This window comes from Maniola jurtina, chromosome 9 (assembly GCF_905333055.1).
Source record: "Maniola jurtina chromosome 9, ilManJurt1.1, whole genome shotgun sequence".
Classification (NCBI taxonomy): Eukaryota; Metazoa; Arthropoda; class Insecta; order Lepidoptera; family Nymphalidae; genus Maniola; species Maniola jurtina.
The window spans coordinates 9,412,792-9,432,941 of record NC_060037.1 but is presented as its reverse complement, the minus strand read 5'-3'; the positions used below and the strand labels follow the sequence as shown (position 1 = coordinate 9,432,941).

Genomic DNA, 20,150 nt, shown 5'->3' with positions numbered 1-20,150 from the left:
ACAGTTTTCAGACTTTCTTGATGATTCTTGACTGTTTCATTTGTTGATTATTATTAGTGATTTATCATTTAAACTTATGATAAGTAACTAACAGTCAACAAATTGTAACAATCTGAACCACACAATTATAATTAATGAGTGTAAAAGTGTATCTAGGAGTAGAAACCATCCAGTAGAGTAGTAAAAGTTGATATAAGTTTAGTTTCTCAACATCTTCATTTGGAAAAGAAATCCTGGAAGATAAAATATACTTGTTTTATATAGTTCTAACGGGGCTGATTTCAGCACTTACACATTTCCATCGTTCCATGTTGTGCTGCATTATATAGTTATTTTATTTTTAAATATTCAGCTTGTGATTGAATACTGAGACAGACCTTAACTCATTCCAAATTTTGTCAAAAATCTGACAATATTACTTAATGATGTCCTACTCCTAGCTTAGGCAGTAAAATTATTTGTCTATAGAGTCTTTGTTCCTTCAACTATAAACTTATACATTTACTTAAGTATTTACCTATTTAGCTGTGAAAATGCTCTTAGTGATATTAAGCTTGCTTCTGAAAGACAGGATACTTTTACAATGGAAAAAACCAACCAAGTGTGAGTCAGACCCGCGAGGGTTCCCTACTCGGGCATTTTTGCAAGATAAATCAAAAACTATTACGCATAAAAATAAGTAAAAATCTGTTTTAGAATGTACAGGTAAAGAGCCCTTTCATATGATAGCCCACTTGGTATAGTTATCTTACTTTGAAAATTGAAACACATTTTAATCTTTTTTTTGTGATGTAACTAGAAATTTACGGTTTTTGGAGTTTTTCCTTTACTTGTGCTATAAGACCTACCTACCTATCAAATTTCACGATTCTAGGTCAACAGGAAGTACCATATAGGTTTTCTTGACAGACGCGACAGACAGACGGACAGACAACAAAGTTAGGATCACTTTGTTGTCTGTCTATCTGTAAGGGTTCCTTTTTTCCTTTTGAGGAACGGAACCCTAAAAAAGAAACCCGACTACGCAAAAGCCTGCAAAACTTAATCAGCTTAGCTTATTTGTTTAACAATTATCAGTTTTTACTTTTGTATGTACTGAGATAATATTTAAGTACTGAAGTTTAATTAAGTTTTGCAGATTTCTGTGCAGTTTTAAAACTTTTTTAAATAATAATTAATTTTTATTCCAAAATAAGGTCGATTTCACTTTACACTCGGCTATCAAGAGCGGGTGTGACGTGTCCAAGTGGCGACAAGCCGGACCCTTCGTAGAGACTACTCTTTGTGAAATATGAGGGCTAGCTTCTTTTGTAGTTACAGCATATTAGATTAAGTACTGTGGTCATGATCTAATTTACCATAGCTAGTAGCTAACTAAACGAAATTATAGATATTTGAATAATAATTAACATAGAGTGGAATGTATCAGTGTTCCTTTCGCGTAGGTACCTACTTAGGCAATGTAACAGCTTAGCACAATGTTTACTTTCACAGTTTATATATTTTTGACCATATTTCTGATATATGATAATTTGTCGAAAACATATCCGCTGAAGATGTTTTAACTAGCCAAGAGTAGACTGATTCTCTAGCGGTTAGAGTATAGGGTTAGAATCTAACCCCTTGTGTTGACGTATTTAGAACGTTGATCTTATTTAAAAATAACTATAACCAAGAAAAGTCGTTTGACCTTGTTCGAATTTTCTCACACCTTTGAGAACATTATGGAGAACTCTCAGACATGAAGGTTTCCTCACGATGTTTTCCTTCACCGTTAAAGCAAATGATATTTAATTGCTTGAAACGCACTTTACTCCGGAGAGTTAGATGTGCGTGCCCGGGATCGAACCTCCGATCTCTCGAATAGGAGGCGGACCTCTTAACCACTAGGCTATCACCGCTTGATTATTATGATATACTTAATGTTTAGGAAATACGGCAAATGTCTGTCACATAGGTAATTCTACCCCCTTGTTCCAGATGGGCAAACGCGCCCGGCGAGCGGGCGGCCGCGCGGCGTCGTATGACACGCGTTGCGCGACGCTTGCACCATACACCCGGTCAACACTTGCAACGTAGGTATCGATCAGTATTGAGTTTCATGTTACCAAATGTACGTCTCCAATACTGGTATTTCTTATTCCTAACCATCGCAACGCCAGCAGCAAGGCAGGACATCGCATTGAACGCGTAACGCGTACTATAAGGAACTGTGGTCTAACTATTGATTGAGAGGAAACCGATAGACGTTGGAGTCCCAAGGTGCTAGAATGCACATTCGCACCGGAAAGCGCTGCGGTTAACCAACTACATTAAACTACGGAACCCTAATAAAAACGAGTCGCAGGGAGCCCGCTGGGTTCAAACGGCGCGGCACATGACCGTGGCGTGTAGAAGACTCTGTTGGTTAACGATGATGATATGACAAGGAACTGTAGGAAACAAGACTGCAACAGCGAACAAAAAGTTTTAGGAGCCACGTACATACGTTTTCGTAGCGCGTTGTACCTGTCTAAGGCATTTGACTTAAAACAGTATACTTACGTGTATGTTTTTTAGTTTTTACCATAAAACTACTATTATTTGAATATCATAAACCACAGATATGAAACAATCTGTTATCTGTGATCATAACTGACAGGAATAAAAACCAAGCCCTCTTTTTCCAATGCGAACATCCTGTAAAGGACGGCCTGAACTTTTATTATGACGATTTAATTGGTACTATTTACTTTTTATGAAGATTTATTCATATCTGAGGAAGCGAATGGCACCAGGGCGACTAATCAGTGATTAACTCATTAGTCATTACTCAAATATCTTTAGTGTTCATAACCGCTAAACAGACTGTTCCATGTTTTTAGCGAGAGTACGGACTGCGAACTGTACGATTTACATAAACTGCATCATTAGGGAAATAATTGTCAATTCAAAAAATCCATATTCTTATTTCAATTCTGTAATAAAGGAAAAAATATATAAAGAACAGTTTTGTAAAATAGCAACTAGAGACATTATAATCTTAGATGACCAGGTCCTATTCAGTTCTATTACTTCTATTGGTAGAAGTAACACACACTGGCGGCCAGTCTTCCTCCTCCAGCGGGTAGCCGTCGTCGTCGACGCAGTATGTGACATCGCCTGCATTCTGATTGGGGCGGTAGTTACCGTTTGCCATACACACTTCTGAAACTGTCATACCCCTTTCCGGGAAGTACATCATCGTATCACGAGCGCAATCTGTTGGAAAGCAAACCTAGTTCACCATGAATGGTTGTAATATACCTATTACAGAAAATCGGCCGAAAGAGACCACACGAAGAGTTTCGTACCATCGTAAAAGAAATAATTCTTGTTTTTTGTGATGCAACTAAAAATTCATGGTTTTTGGATTCTTTCCTTTACTACATTGAATTATAATAAGATATTGCTACCTGTCTCATGATTCTAGGTCAACGGGAAGTACCTTATTGATTTTGATTCCCTTAACTAACACGACAGACAGACAGACAACGAAATGATCGTATAAGGGTTGCGTTTTTCGGAACCCTAAAAATATTGTACAATTGATCAATCTTACTGGACCAACTAATTATAATAAGTTAACTGTCAGTTAACTGTTAAGACTACAAGTATAAACTATAGATTATTATTTAGGGCCGATTTTTCAATCGTCAAATAACTTTTATGTAAGGAATAATCTTGACGTTTTGACAGATTTCCTATGGTCCAAACCTAAACATTTGTTCCTCAGATAAAAGTTATTTGACGAATGAAAAATCAGTCCTAATAAGTTAATTTTTAGCAACTAAATCAATCCCTGATTACTGGCTGTTTCGGGAATGGGAATCTACATGGTGATTCTTGTCTAACCTGCATCATCATCATTGTTTGGCCTCGCTGCGAATATCTAGTCTTGATAGATCTACTTTCACTTTTATCAAAACTCAGCTTATCTCACATATCTTTCATGTGACGCTTCTCTTATCGACGAATGTAGCCGTTGCGTGTGTCAACACGCAAACTCTGTTTTCCTCGAACTGGTCGGACAGTTATGTTTTGGTAGGAGATCAAGTATTGCGGCTCCCGCATTCCATCAGAGCGTCAACCGATTGAATGGACCCGTTCATGTCGGGAATAGGGTCACGGTCGCAAACCGGTCTCCGTGAGTTTACTCCGCAATGCGTGTGCGCTAACGGTACCGCCATACGTTTCCGCGTATTTTTGCTTTATTAGCATTTTTTAAATATTATAAACGCGAAAGCGTGTCTGTCTGTCTGCTAGCTTTTCAAGGTCCAACAGTTTAATTGATTTTGATGAAATTTCGAACAGAGTTAGCTTCATACATGAGGACGGATTATTAGAGTTGCCTCGGGATTCCCATTTAAGTTATACATAAAGATTTTGATTTAAATATTATGAATAATAATAAGCGATGCTGTCGAAAGATGAAGCTAATTTCGATAACCGTCAGTTTATCAGGTGTGTAGACAATGCCATACAAGTGAAAAAACTTAGATTCCTTAACCAGATTCGAATGACAAAGATCTATGTGTCTATAGTTCGCGACAGGTCGAAATGGCAATCGGGGTATCAAGTGGGGGGACGCCCCGCACACCCGCGCCATCCCGTAGCGGGTTAGCGCGAGGGCTGTGCGGGTGTGCGCGGGGCGTCCCCATCCCGATTGCAATGTCAACCTGTCACATATTATACTTGCGTGCTGTAAATTATAGACTCACTGCAATTGATTCCTCGCATTTCACTGACTACAACTTGCCACGAACCCAAGATTTTACCGTCTCGACCGGTGCAGTAGACGCTGAAAGTGAAAACATGTCAAATACATATTTTTGTCTAAATATATTAAACTACAAGTACCGTCTCTTTCTATTGAGACTATTTTTCTTAAAGAATCCATAGGTACTTTATTATATACTTACATAATATATTATCCATATTAACATTATAAATGCGAAAGTGTGTCTTTCTGTCTGCTAGCTTTTCGCGTCCAGATTATGATGAAAAGAACAGAGTTAGCTTATATTTCGGGGACGGATATAGGCTACTTTTATCCCGGAAAATCAAAGAGTTCCCACGGGATATTAATAAAACGTAAATCCACGCGAACGAAGTCGCGGGCATCATCTATTTAGTTTACTAATAAACATTTTTAATATTAATTTAATTAGATTGTGTCTTTATCGAAAGAGTAGGCAATCACAATAATATATTCTTACATTCCATTCTGAATTTGATATGGTCCATAGCTTCCATCAAAATCGCAGAACGTTATTGGATTGCCTAAGAAATTGGTTCCGTGCGCCGACTGTTCTCTGTGGATCCTGGCCAAAGCATAAACGATACTTTCACATCTTCGCAGGTACTGCTCACCGAGTGCTGCTGCACTGACTAATAAAAGATAAGTGAGTTGGGGTTTGAAACCACTAAAATGTTTTCATAGATTTTGGATTGTGTTGCGCTCTTAAATCTTCAATAGTCATCCTAATTCATAGATTATTATTTTTTGAGGTCTTCGCATTACACCCAGGTCAATATTAACAATATTCTATCCTTTCATGATCCAAGTCTTGTAAATAATATCTTTGATACATTTTAAAGTATACTTTAACTTGTAGTGCTTAGCTTTGATAAATAAATGGGCAACAAAACTTATGCATAATATAATATAGAAGACCTTTCAATGTCTCGCCCTACGTCGCTGCCGCTTCACTGAACGTGAGAGTCAACCATTCTATTTTGAGCGTACGTTTTGTTCAACCAATTACATTACGTGTCTTGATCTTTAAAATGTTTTTCGTGACTAAAATTATTGAAAATCATTTATTATCAAGATTTGACTTTCAAAGAAATGTTAAGACGCAACGCTAATGCTAATTGAGCTCGATCCAAGATTTACAATTTAGGCCTTGTGGCTGAAGGATCTTGTTCAGTCTAATAGAAGCGGATCTCCGAGAATTTTTAATAGGATACATCATACACTGGTACTGATTCTTAGAGTATTCGCATTGTTTTCTTACCAATGTGATTTAAGAAAAGAACAGACAAACTTAATTTTATTTAAAACTTCAAACCTCGTGGCTTTAGGTGACAGTCTTAGTGCTTAGTGTTTTTGTAGAGTAGCACTAAAATTTAGAGTCTTTACAATTCATTTTCCATCCTTTTTAGCAATATTAAAAATAAAAATATGCAGATACTCTTTTAATTCAGAGGAAAAGATCAGAATTGAGTGGCGTCGATTCTGATGTTGGCCGCAAAGTATTTAGCTGTTTCTAATTAACTAACTACTAATAATAATTACAACAAGGAAGACGCCTCATGTCGACTTCTTGCACCGGCGGTGTAATGGGTTGTCCCGTCTTGGTCTGGGCGCACCAGCACATGCCCTCGTCACATTGCAATTGCTCATAGTCCCCATTCGGTGTGCAGTGTAAGGTAGTGATTTTGCCGTGTTTCGTTTCTAATTCATGTCTTTTACGACTGCACGCTAAAAATATAGTAATTTGGTTTATACTCGTACTTGCATTCCTGATTAGAAACTACATTCTCTTTAGTTGATTGAGTCGAATTGACATTGTCTAGCTCTAGGTAGTACTAAAATGAGTCTGAAATGAACATTATTTTTAAGATTTTTAATCTTTCTTTGGTGGTCGAATTGTCATTTCTGTCAAACATAAATCTTAAATTTTGCAATTTTTAGAAACTTAAAATTCTTTGCATTACCTATGTGATTCTTCATTTAAAATCAGCTTGTTACGGAAGTGTGAAGAAAATGCTTTAGATTATTTTCCGTTTCAATGGATTTACTTGTACGCGAGAGAAATTTATGCTTATAGAATAAAGATTACTTGAACAACACAGCCATCATCAACCATGCATAATCTTCAGGTATTTCTATTTGTTACTAATGTTAGTTAAATAAAACTTACCGCAACTCATCTCATTTGCTTCACGTCTCCACATTTGTCCAAATATTCTTTGCCCATTTTCATCAGAGCAGAAACATCTGTGTATTGTGTAAATAGTACATTTCAACGGTGAAACGTAAGTGCATTGGAGCGTTTAAATAAAATTAATTATGTATGTATTCATTTGGAAACAAAAGCAGACTTAATTTTTAAACATTTTGAAATTTATATTAAACTAAGTAGGTATAACAAAAGAATTACATATTATTATTATTGCAATCAATGTATCTACGTGCATTTTTTGTTACATGCCCGATAAATAGGCGAGAATAAAATCGATTAAAATTGAAATCGACTTAGTCAATGAACCAGTGAAGTATCGTTAGTTTTTGTTACATTTCGTAATTTTAATTGGCATATTTACAAGACTTACCTCCCCGTGAATAAATCGCCTTTACATTGCACAGGTGCGTACCGTCCGTCCGGTAAGCAGTTGGCAGGGGGTCGACACCCTTTCGAAGGATCTGTTTATGAAAAATATATGTATCTTTATAATTTAACTTTATTTTTATTGAAAATATTACAATAAGCTAGCCTTATCTAATTACTATACAAATCATGACAATGGTGCCAGAATACTGGCTGCATTTCCGCGCTGGACAACCAGGCTAATCCGTTGCGCAAAAATGAGCTAGCCCTTCTGTTACCCAAGGAAAGCAAGGGAAAACTTTTGGCTACATTGTTTTTTAATTTAATAGGTTCAGATATTTTCAAAGACGTACACTGCATAGTATATAACAATAAGCAAGTAGATGTAGTATTTATACATATACTCGGCGATTGGCTCGTAAAACAACCTCTGCGACAGCTAAGTTTCACCCTGAGGTTTCACCAATACAACAAATAACACGTTTGTGTAGCGGTTCACTTTCGCCTTATAAAATATCGGCCTTCATCTCTGTAGTTTTACAATGACTCATACCACGTATCTAATTCAAATACTATTTACTTATTCTTTGTTATTATACATACTTAGTTGTTATACAACATTGACAAAGTAAAAAAAACCGGTCAAGTGCGAGTCAGACTCGCTCACCGAGGGTTCCGTATCCCGGGTATTTGCACAATAAATCAAAAACTTTTTTGCATAAAAATCTGTTTTATCTGTTAAGTAGTATAGTTTGCAAGTTAATGATGGACAGCGCCACTTGATGTGATTTAGTAAACCAATTATAAATAACTCAAACTAAACAATGCTTAGTTTCATACCATTGTCATCTCCTCCTCCACCTCCGCCAGTACCGTCATCGAATCTGCACGCAGGGCAACATCCGAAAATACTCGCATTACGCACTAGCGTCATCCCAGCACCACAATCCGCTTGCGATAGATCTGTCACACATATTTCAGCTATTTCACACTGATTTTCGTTTCCCAGGACGCTAGCTAAAAAAAATAACCAAGATATTGAATGAATATTTTTCATGTTTGCCGTTTAAACCGTATACATGTCGATCGTATAACGCAAAGTATTAATTACGCATTGATATCTGTTTTTTGTTATCAATAAATCTTATCACAAGATTATATAGTTTTTAAAGTACCTATACATGAATAATGTTGATAGTAAGTAAATAAACTGTATAGGAGTGTGCTAATTAGAAGGTATTTATTTTTATACTCTTAGGAAAATCACACCGCCAATCATCACACCAATGTAATTTATTCGTCTCTTTTTTGAGTTTAAATAAAAATTTCTTTATTTTAGAACTCCTTTGTTATAGATGTAGTACTTAGTTATTAAAAGTATGAAAAGCAATGTCTTAAACGAGCAAGTTATTATCAGCGCTATCGTTATCTCGAGTTGTATTTCGCGACAAACGAAGGCAGAGCGTAAGTGGTCGCGTCACTCGCACCAGTGTCCGTGGCGAGCGCCGACTACCTGCGCTTCTATGTAGTGCTTATCTCATGTTATCAGGCGTTTGAAAATGCGGCCTATTTCTCATATTTGTATTAAGTGACATGAAGATACTTCTCGTTAACTCATACTGGACAATTACTTTTCCAGGTTGGATTGAAGCGGCCGTACCCGGCTAGTATGGAGGAGTGCAAGAAAAGAGCACAAGGCACTAAAGTATCCAAAATAGCTAATATATTTCAAGGAATGCCGTCGAGAGACGATGAAGATATGCGTGGAAGTGATGTGACAGTCGTGCGAACCGAAAGCCATCTGGCTAGGTTTAACAATGCTAGAGCTCTATTTGAGAAATTAGGTGAAGAGAATCGTAATTTTCGTATTGAAAAGTCGCCTTCTGCGGCTGCAAGTTTCGCCGGGACGCGCGGGGTGCTCCCGGTGATCCCCGCGCGCTCCCGGTCCAGCTCGGCGGGTTCCGTGAGCCCGACGCGAAACAATGCTACGGCAACGTGTACTTTGGCACCGGCTGTCAACGGTGACCGATTATCCAATGGTGCTACGCAGCAACCACCACCGAAACCAGCTAAACCTAGTGTTCTTCCTAAGCCAGAAAAACCGGATAGACGTTTTAATAAAGAACTTATAGAAAAACAGAGAAATTGGACCGCTCACTTTAATAAATCCCGGCCGTCTAAATACGATCCCGAACAGAGATCCGATTATAAGTCACCACCTGGGTATCAAGATAGAAAGTCTCCGGAAGCGACTGATAGACATGTGGTCCCTTCACGAGTTTACTCACCACCGTTATCGCCGGGCGCTGGTGATTCACATCTGGAACGCCCGAATACCCTTCCCGCTTCTTTAGTTAATCGAGGTATACATGTTGCGAAATCTCCTAGTCCTGTAAAAAACGTCGCGCCCGTGTTACCCTCACCTAGAACTAATAATACTCCACCCACCACCGCTAGATCCGAAATCCTTACTTCCCCAGCAGTAAAAAGAGATAATTTAAGTTCACCTATTAGACAAAGTCCTCAAAAAGTAGAACCAATAGAAAGGATACATAAAAGAGCATCGGTTTCACCTGAAGTAGAAAAAGTAAATATCGAAAAATTAGAAGAATTTATTCAACAACCTGGTTTTTTGCCACCTTCAAAAGAAAGAGAATGTACATCGCCCATTCAATCTTATACGTTACAAGAGAGTCCTGAAATCGGTAAAAGTTCAATATATTATAATATACCGCCATCACCTCCCGCTCGGCTACCGAAATCACCGCCCCCATTACTCGACGAAGAAGACTTCACATTAGACACTAACATTGCCACAACCCCAAGTAAAATCGAGTTTATACAGTGTACACCAAAAGAAGTTGATAGGAGTGATAACACTGATCATGGAGTATTCGTGAAATCGCCTTCATCTTCATCGATCTCGTCTCTTCAACGCGATGTGATTAAAGAAAATAACATTCTTGAGTTAGAATCCTGTGCTATGCCAACACCTGATATCTGTAATATTGTGGTGAGGTCACCAACAAACAGCCAAGAGGAAGATGGCTATGAGACGATACTTTATAGTGGTGATTGGGACGACAAGAGTAAACGAAGATCATCGACGCCCGAAGTGTCTCCTAGCGTAGTTCAGACTGAAGATACTCCTCAGTCGCCCCTCGTTTCACCGCTGGTGTCACCGGTCAACAGTCTACCCTACTCATCATCTCCGGCGCCTGCTTCTCCTTCGCAAGGTATGTTGGCTTAATCAATTTACTTATAATTTTATGTATGGAATGAAAACAAATGTAGCCGCTTATCTTTTATCTCTTTGTTATTCAAGTACGTGAACTGATAAGCATTTAAAAATATTACTGTTATTTCTTCGAACCACCACAACATAAAATTGCTGCCCGTAGCATTAAAATTAACATTTGTCCAACTAGGAAAATTCGGCTTACGTTTTTGTCTTTAATTAGTTAACATCTACCATTAAGATTTGGGATAGTAATTAAAACAGTGTTACAATAATTTAGCATAACGTTATTCGATTCTAGTTTTTTCCCGCGACTTCGTTTGCGTAATTTATAGACTATAGCACTCGGGGATAATTTAGCTTTCGATTAGTGAAATAATTTTCAGAATCGGATCTTTAGTTCCGGAGATTATCGCTACATCCAAACTTACAAACTTTATACGGACCTCTTATGTATAATATTAGTGTAGATTGAATACGATTATTATAAAAAGATGAAAGACCTCATTCAGACGCAATAGTTTGCGTCTTTTTGCAATGTGGGACGTTTGTTATCCTAAGAAGTCTGTCCAAGTGGGCGTCGATTGACGTACGTTTGGCGGTCTCGTATTCAGCGGGTTCAATGTAATATTGAGGAAGTCAAGGTATTTGAGTCGTTGCGAGAGTTGCGAGTCGATCCCAATTTAGATGCTCCGGCGCCGCCGCCCTCGCCGCCACGACGACGCAGTAACCCGAGCGAAGTCGTCCTGCGCGCCCTTCCCTAACCTCTTTATTTCACGTCTACAAATCGGGCTAGCAGTTTAAACGATTCAATGGCCTACTTTGATCGCGCTGCCAATGTAACATTCGTCAATGTGTTCATGTTCGCGTCATTTGTGCATCCATTATTATGTGTCTTATTGTTTGGTTGCAATTTGTAGTGAAACGTTACAAACACAATACTGTATTCAATATATGAACACTATGTTTTGAAGTTCAGATAATTGATAGTGAAAGTGACTCGTCGATTTTTGTAATCGCACGCAGCTATGTTGACCATTTCTTGATAATAATAAAATTCAACATCTTCAGAGATTTTGCCCCTATAACAGTTAATATCTTATTTTATTAATAATTATCTTATATTACTTGTTTTTGAAATAAAGTTGAAAAGATTCTACAAATCATGCATGGGGAATTATTAATTCAATGTACCTAATGTAATGTCAATGGGAAGCATTGTTTAAGCATTTCATGTTTTAATACGAAACACAGAAGAAAAGACACGCGAATTTATTTAAATTAGGCCCACGTCAATTCTTAAGTGACACCAGTAGGTATTATCTTTGTCAATAGTATCTTATTAGAATTTGCAAAATTCAAACGTATTTATGGAAACACAAACAAAGTTGAATATTGATTTCTAATTGGTCTTTGTCTGTAAGTGATGTGTATAAATGGGATTTATACAACTAACTAAAAACCAATCTAAAAAAAAATCTTGAGACTGAATACATGTGAGTGCGTCTGGATGAGGGATAAAATAAGTGCATTGGGACTTGACACAATACGCCGCTTGGAGTTAAAAGTGAGTGTGAGCGTGCGCGACGCGAGCGCGCGCGACTGGCGATGCCGCGGCGATGAGGCGCGCGGTGCGTGCGCACACCCGCGCTCGCACAACATGCGACTTTGCGGATGCTGTATTGGTCAGTACTCAGTATGTCAATATTATAGCAAGAGGACAAAAGATAATTTAGTGCGCTTGCACACTTGCGTTTAGTACCTACCTACTTAATTAGTCGATTGTTTTGACCGATGTTATTTATCAATCTTTTATTATACCTACGACTTGGACCTACGACTTATACTTTTGACGGCCTCCTTGGAGCAGTGGTAAGCGCTGTTATCTTACTAGTGGGAGGTCCCGGGTTCGATTCCCGGCAGGGATGTAGAATTTTATAATTTCTAAACAGGTCTGGCATCCGCCGTGGCTAGTTACCACCCTACTGGCGTAGCCGTGCCGCCAAGCGATTTAGCGTTCCGGTACGATGCCGTGTAGAAACCAAAGGAGAATGGCTTCAGGTTAGCCCGCTTCCATCTTAGACTGAATCATTTCTTACCACCAGGTGTGATTGCAGTCAAGGGCTAACTTGAATCAGAATAAAAAAAGAGTGCCCAAGAAAGGAGTGTAATGTTTTCAGGGTTCGACCTTAACAAATAGTGACAATAAAGGACTACGGTAAGTTACTGAGTCCTTACTCAGTAACTTACTGTGGAAGCACGTGTTGGTACTCGTATAATGTAAAATATGCGTTCATCGTATGAATGAAAGTCGTTTTGCATAAAGTACTAAGCTAGCCGCGTTTGTATCAATCTTGGCACGTCTTGACATACAGTTGAGTGAACCCTTACAATGAGACAACTTAGTATGCTATAATGAATATATTGTGTATATTAATTAATATCGATTATTGTTATTATAACACACGATTTCATAACATCGACAACTTCTTTCAAAAGCTTCCTTATATTGTTTAAACCTATTTATGACGAGCGAGCATAATATAAGAAACTAGAAATCCATGTGTGAAGCTCGCCCGACTTCATACATACGAGTATATTACACGTGTAGAAACAAAAATTATTTTTTACTTTTTAGTGTTTGTGGTTTTTGAAGTCGGTTTTCTTTTAATTTTTTCTTATTAGAATAATAATAAGACATTTATTCTAGTAAGACCAAATTCTAATAAGGCACTGGCAATGGTAGTGCGTGACTAAACTTAACTCAAAAGGAATTCAAAGTGTGACTTAATATTACTATCATCTGAGGAGATGGTTACTGGAATAAGCTTGTATAGGTATAATGAATACATGAGATCACATTTATTTGAAAAATTGTCGTGTTCTTTAACCATGCGTGGGGCAGAGGACTCGTTTATTTCATTAGTTAAGTGCGGTCATTGCCTATTTAGGAAGGTTGCCCATATAGTTATGAACATCTTCATTTTCGAATACAGAAAATTATAACATTTATTTCGTTGTATCACTTAACGATAATAAAATAATTTAACTTTTTATGTCACATGACCTATACTTATTGCCGACTCGACAAAACCATTTAGTCAGGCATCGCTGTTAACCTAATTAAACAACAAGTGTAAATTAAAAATTTATAACACCCCCGACAAGTGAAGGTTACATACAGTAACTAGAAAAGACCGAAAAGACCTGATAACTTTCAAACGGCTGAACCGATTTTCTTGGACTATTCCGCGCCTACGATCCAAAGAATCTGAGTTTTCCAAAACATCATTTTCAAATAAATAATTATGTACCTAGGCAACGTCCATCTTGACAGCTTGACATTTGTCAATCGACATAATATTATGAACCTAACGGTTATGTAACCTTCTTTTCTACAAGAAAACTAGAAAAGAGCTGATAACTCTTAAACGGCTGCACCAATTTTTTTGGATTATAGCTAAGAACACTCTCGATCAAGCCACCTTTCAAACAAAAAAAACTAAATTAAAATCGGTTCATTCGTTTAGGCGCTACGATGCCACAGACAGATACACAGATACACAGATACACACGTCAAACTTATAACACCCCTCTTTTTGGGTCGGGGGTTAAAAATAGAAACATTCGTTTCGTTAACTTCAATCAAACATACAAAAAATACCTCTACCTTTATTTTAAAAATTATATGGATCAGTAAGTCCTATAATTGTATGTGAATTTTCAACGATCATGTAATTCTAATAACAATAAACAATATTTTAACATAAGCTATATCAAGTTGTACTATACGTTATAGTTGTGGGATGCTATGCTGTACCGTTTGTTAGAATTAGATCACATTCATGTGCCAAAGTATCGTAAGTTAAAAATGGGGGTTTTAGTGGCTTACTTGATAAAAATGTAAAAATTCCTTTTTGTACAAGAAATAATAAAATAACCCTAATTTTCTGTGTAATGTACGAAATTCCATCAATTAAGTGTTAAAAACTGCCGCTTTAGAATTGTGTAGGATCATATGAAGATATTAAAATAGTTTCCTCCATGGAATAACATTAATACAAATCTATACTTAAACCTATTTAGATTTTGATAATACAGAGTGTAACCAGAACGCTAGCAAAAACTTAGCGTTTATTATACTTACTACCTTAACACAATCCAATGCTACCATTTGCTTTATTTTGTATTTTTAGTAATTTAGTATTTTTCAAACCCGCATTGTATAGTGTGCAAAACTCGGGTCAATGCCCAACCTACGATGACGCGGCATTGACTTCGAGTGACCTATTTACGGAACGTTCGTTGACATCTAGCGTCAGTCAGATATTTTGTTTGCAAAATTTAAAAATATAGGATTTTAAAAAATCGTACTTTTTCTATGGTATCTTATCAGTAATCATCAGTATTATCACCTGTTCGGTTTTGCTAGCGTTCTGGTTACACCCTGTATAATCTATAACTAAATAACTGACAAATTAAACAAAGTATTTCAAATAGCAATAACAGCATTAACGGATAGACTTGGATTTTTATTTGAACATAGGATTTTTGAGTTGTCACATTTTTTTGAGATTATCGTATACCCTGGTCGGCTTGGCTCAGTTACTGTAGCGAAGAATTAATAGCAAACAAAGCTTCGGCTGAGCGACGACGATTATTAATTAGTAAAGTGGGACTTGTTCGTTGCTTCAATGAGTTAGATTGCGTACTAGCATCGCTATACCGATTTCAATAGGTATTAATTACGCGACTGAGCTAGCTAGTTGTAATGCGTATGTAAATTCTTAGGTTCCCTGCATCCAAAACGGCAGTCTTCATCTTAGTTTAGATTTTTTTAATTTTCCTACAATTATTGCTTGCTTGATGATGCCTGACTTCGTCCGCGTTGTTTTAGTTTTTTTGATCCCATGGGAATATTCAAATTCCCCGGATAAAAAGTATGCTCTACTATGTCTGTACTCTGTCGTATGATGTCGTACACGTGTCGTACATCTTTTTAAAAATCTCCTGGGAACTGTTTAATTTTCCGGGTCAAAAATAAAGGATGTAAGCGGTCTTTGTACCTACCAAATATGAAAAAATGTTTAAACAGGCCGTGAAAAGCTTGCAGACAGAGAGACACTCTTTCGCATTTATAATACTAGTAGGCATGAATGGATTAACAGACTTCTAAAAAGTAAGAGATACTCCATTCAGTGGATTAAAAAATCTAAACGTTTCAATTAGAAGAATATCCATGGCTTAGTGTTAACTGATTTCATAACATGGTTCACATTTTATAAAATTACGAATTTGTTTATGAATGACGGTGCAATTTACGCAGCTCATTAAAATATTTTTTTATTGACATCAAAGATCAAATGTTCTCACAGCGTGAAAGCAACGGTTTTAGTTTTCTTCATTTGAATAAATAAAAATGTGCCTGAGAATTTCCCATAGCACGTTTTGTTTATTTGTGTCGGATACCTGAATGGCTGAATGCCTGCGGCGGGCACCTGTGGCGGAGTCGATGTTAAAATTAACTATATTAACCTATTTTCGCCGTAGTCTCATTCAGCTATTTGGAGCGTATTTGTATAATATAATGTCTTTCTTGTACAGTTAGACTTTAGAGTAAGCCCGAATAGCGAAATTTCACCGCGCGATATTTCCGTGGAGTTCTGTGAGATGAAAATTGTATGATGCCTTTCGCGAGTGCGTGCGGCTTCATACAATTTCTATACTGTGTCACAGGATTTTGCGGGAAAAATTGCGTGGTTAAAATTCGCAATACAGGCTTGCCTTTAATAGTAATTAAAGCAAGAGTTAAAGTTAAGAGTCTTCTACGCAAGAGCGCTCCATTTTATAGGCTGCATCATTATTAGCTAGTCTATAAATTAAAAAAAAAAATGTTAAGGAGGTATTTTTATAATAACCATGATAGTCTTAATGTAGGAAAATTAATTGGGTATAACACTTCACTTCACCGTTTGAGCTATACCAACCACAGAAATTGATTTATTTTAGTCGCTCTCGTTACATTTTCAATGTTTGAAATATACCTAATCTACCATTTAGAATGTACGATAAGATAAACCAATGTAAACAATATAAAAAAGTTTACTACAAGTTTCAATACACTTTGATTAGGTAAGTAGGTACATTACTTAGACTTCCACGCAAAGGAGGTCCCATAAGTTATACGCGTCACATCATAACCCTATAAAAAATAATAAAAAAACATACCTCGAAATGAGAACCTCCTCTTTTTTTTTAAGTCGGTTAAAATTGACGGAGGCGAACTGCCAAGAAATTACCACTTACTCATTGCGTGATATCTGGTAGGTATATCCTCACGTATACTTTATTATTTACTAATTTCTTACTACTTTAATACATGCGAAAGAGTATCTATCTATGTAACTGTCTGTCTACTAGCTTTTCACAGCCCATCTGCTTAACCCTTTTTGACAGAGATAGCTTCGCATCCGGAAAAACATAGCCTACTTTTAGTCTCGGAACAACAAAAAAAAAACTTAAATCAACGTGGAGAAAGTCTCAGGCATCCTCTATTTGGTACAGAGACAGCTTGCATCCTGAAGACGGGCGTAGACTACTTTTTATCCCGGAAAATCGTCCCTTAAGGTTTTCTAAATTAAGTGACCTAAATCGCAGGCATAATCTAGTTATTATATATTATACTTAAGTAATGTAACAATTTTTGATCGAAGGTGCTAAAAGAACACATTAAATTGTATAGAAGCTGGTCTTCTTTAGGGGTTCGTAATGACAACTTGCGTAGTAACTAGAACCTTGTTTCCAGCAGCGGGCGGAGGTCGCAAATCATCAGAGAGCGAGGAGGTGACGGGGCGAGCGCGGTCGCGGGCATCCAGCGTGTCGGACGAGGGAGGCTTCAACGAGCCCTCGCCCGAAGTGGTGGCGCGCCTGCGGCCGGCCGACTACCGCGAGCCGCCCGCCCTCACGCGCGACATACGCGACGCCGAGCGCGCCCGCTCCGATCCCGACACGCTTTCTGTACTCCAACAGGTGATTTGATGTTTAACTTTGAACGAAAGAAACAAAAAGCGTTTATTATTTTGAATACTGTGCCACACATTACCAGTTAGTTATACCTCTAATGCTTGAGCATTAAAATCAAAAGAGATTCAAGCAGAAGAAGCGTCGAAATAAACGGTGTCATGTGTGGCACAACCCGAACAAAAGGTCCTAACTCAGCATAAACGCTGTATATCTTATCTTGCCCATACACAAAAAACATACAGCGCTGGTTTTCAGCCAGAACCGCAATTCGGGTGGCGCCACGGAATTCTTCGTGATTGTAACCTATGCGATCTATTTTTTATGTATAACTAACCTACCTACTTCCTTTTTCCTGCGATTTCTTTAATAATCATGTATTTACGTGTTTAAGATTCCTTTGGTATTTCTCTAAATACTTTTTTTTTGTAGAGTTCTGCGTAACACCTGCCGAGGTTTTTGCCGGTCATTCTCTGTAAGAAGATTCTGAACCATAAATGTACCTACCGCGGACGAACTTGCGGGCAAAAGCTAGCATAAAATATGAATAAAGGATTCAAACCTTCATAGTAAATATTATAGGCTAGTTTGTAATATTATAATATCGTTCCAAGTAACGATAAGTACCGCGCCGTGCGAAGTACGCCGTGTCGGTAGAAACTTAACGCCAGTAACAGTTGATTTTTAATCTTCCCAATTTTTAGTCACTTGTTAAAGGTGACATGACTGTAGTTTGTAGCCCGCTAGCAATGCGGTCCGCCCACCTTGATTCGCTACATACATGACATACGACGCCAGCTTCGATTTCGACACACTTTCTATGTCTCATCGGTTAATTAATTCCATTCGAGTCTTGATTTTTAGTTTTTACGGATCTAAGCGGCCGTTAACAAAATGTTTTTGTTCTTTTGTTTTTTTGATTGGTTGCCTTTAGCTGCGATCCCACTCCAGATATATTAAAGAACTATTAATTTGTCTAAATTTTTGAGCTTTTATACAGTACTAGATGATGTCCGCGGCATTGTCCGTTTCGAAATTTTGATTACATCCTCTCTCAATAACCTGATTGGTCGAAAATACATATCTCCGCTCTGCTCTTTTCAATGGAAACGTACCATTTGAGTTGTACCATAGAGAAACACAATTATAAATGCATTTTCCTTTAATTGTTTTCGGTGCTAACTGATTAGGTAATACAGCTATGATGCGGTTTTCGCATCCTGGAAATATACGTGGATTGAAATTGCACAAATTACAACAAGTTTGAAAGGTCGTTCCAGTTTACGAATGATTAGGTACACATTAGAACTAAGTAACCTTAATCGCTTAGCGCCAAATCGAGAATATTACTTATATTCTGTAGTTTTTGAGGTTCCGTACCTAAAAGGAACCCTTTAAGGATCACGTCGTTGTCTGTCTGTCGGTCTGTCTGTTTGCCTGTCTGTCAATACAAGGGAATCAAAATCTATAGGGTACTAAAAGTGTTATATCTTGTACGATGGTACGGAACCCTTCGTGTGCGAGTCCGACTCGCACTTGACTGGTTTTTTAAGCTCGTTAATTCACTTTTAAGTTCTGTATGTAAACAATAAAGTATATACAATTAATAAATTATTAGAGATAATAACCCGACACGTATAAAATGTTAGGAAATAGAAGTATTTTAAAGAAGAAATGATTTCTTTATAATGACGCTATTTCCGTTGCTAAAGTAGTTATTATAATTTTCTCTGAGAAAGCCTGTTTTTTATTCAACCTGCTAGTTTCTTAATACTTCTAAGATATTATATTCTGGCGCGCTGTTCATTTTTGTATACCTAAGACTTTTGGGGTATAGTTGTAAATACACAATATGCAAGTCTAAATTCGTTAAGAATTCGGTCTCCTATAAGGCAAGTTCGGGGTAAAGGAAAGATGAACATCGCATATCTGAGACCTCTATTATAGGTGTGTAAAGTTAGCAAATCCACACTTGGCCAGCGTGGTGGACTGTGGTCTAAACTCTTCTCTGAGAGGAAACTCCTGCTCGGTAGTGTGTCGGCGATGGTGAAATGATGAATGTAGCGTAATCGGTAATGGCGTGATATTTGTTCGCAGGACTCAGGCGTAGTAGTAAGTGAGGCGAGTCAAGGCTCCATAGAGGTGCTCGACAAATCGACCACTAGCCAATGGAGCGTGTCGGAGGAGGCGCCGGGCGAGGCGGGCGAGGCGCGCGGCGACGCGGCCGCGCCCGACGACGACGCGGACGCCAAGCAGCCCGATAGCATGACGCCCGACGAGGCCGAGATACTGTTGAGCTCCAGGTACGACTTAGCACCACCACACTCGACCATGTAGTCGATTCTAATACAAATAGCGGCTGTAAGTACACATTTTGCACGATCAATCAAAAACTATTATGCATAAAAATAAATGAAAATCTGTTTTAGAAAGTACAGGTAAAGGCCTTTTTATATGATACCCAACTTGGTATAGTTAGTTACCTTACTTAAAAAATTGAAAATACTAATTACCTATTATTTGTTCATGCACACATT

The 20,150-nt window shown here is 37.7% G+C and overlaps 2 protein-coding genes across 4 annotated transcripts in view; one reads left to right on the top strand and one right to left on the bottom strand.

Moving 5' to 3' along the window:
- Nucleotides 1-2,943: 2,943 nt before the first annotated feature.
- LOC123867941 lies at nucleotides 2,944-8,475 on the bottom strand. The gene is made up of 7 exons (XM_045910266.1): nucleotides 8,196-8,475; nucleotides 7,360-7,450; nucleotides 6,948-7,024; nucleotides 6,320-6,505; nucleotides 5,238-5,409; nucleotides 4,740-4,819; nucleotides 2,944-3,240 (listed from the first exon to the last, which is right to left on the bottom strand). Exons 1-7 carry the CDS (start codon nucleotides 8,410-8,412, stop codon nucleotides 3,038-3,040), a joined length of 1,026 nt encoding a protein of 341 aa, XP_045766222.1. The 5' UTR covers nucleotides 8,413-8,475; the 3' UTR covers nucleotides 2,944-3,037.
- Nucleotides 6,602-20,150, top strand: part of LOC123867940 — a 29,189-nt gene continuing 15,640 nt past the window's right edge. Inside the window, exons 1-4 of one of the 3 annotated variants that reach the window (XM_045910263.1) lie at nucleotides 6,602-6,906; nucleotides 8,995-10,591; nucleotides 17,399-17,622; nucleotides 19,711-19,916. In XM_045910263.1, the coding sequence (XP_045766219.1) occupies nucleotides 6,892-6,906; nucleotides 8,995-10,591; nucleotides 17,399-17,622; nucleotides 19,711-19,916 (2,042 nt within the window). In that variant the 5' untranslated portion in view covers nucleotides 6,602-6,891. Of the gene's footprint in view, nucleotides 6,907-8,994; nucleotides 10,592-11,736; nucleotides 12,279-17,398; nucleotides 17,623-19,710; nucleotides 19,917-20,150 lie in introns of those variants that run through there. The other 2 variants (XM_045910265.1, XM_045910264.1) reach the window with 2 other exon arrangements.

Coding starts and splice junctions, on each gene's coding strand:
- LOC123867941 (XM_045910266.1), bottom strand. CDS start 8,412: ATGAAAAATATTCATTCAATATCTTGGTTATTTTTTTTAGCTAGCGTC. Junction 7,025..7,359: donor GGCGATTTATTCACGGGGAG/GTAAGTCTTGTA, acceptor CACAATACACAG/ATGTTTCTGCTCTGATGAAA. Junction 5,410..6,319: donor CATGAGGCGTCTTCCTTGTT/GTAATTATTATT, acceptor ATCTTTTATTAG/TCAGTGCAGCAGCACTCGGT.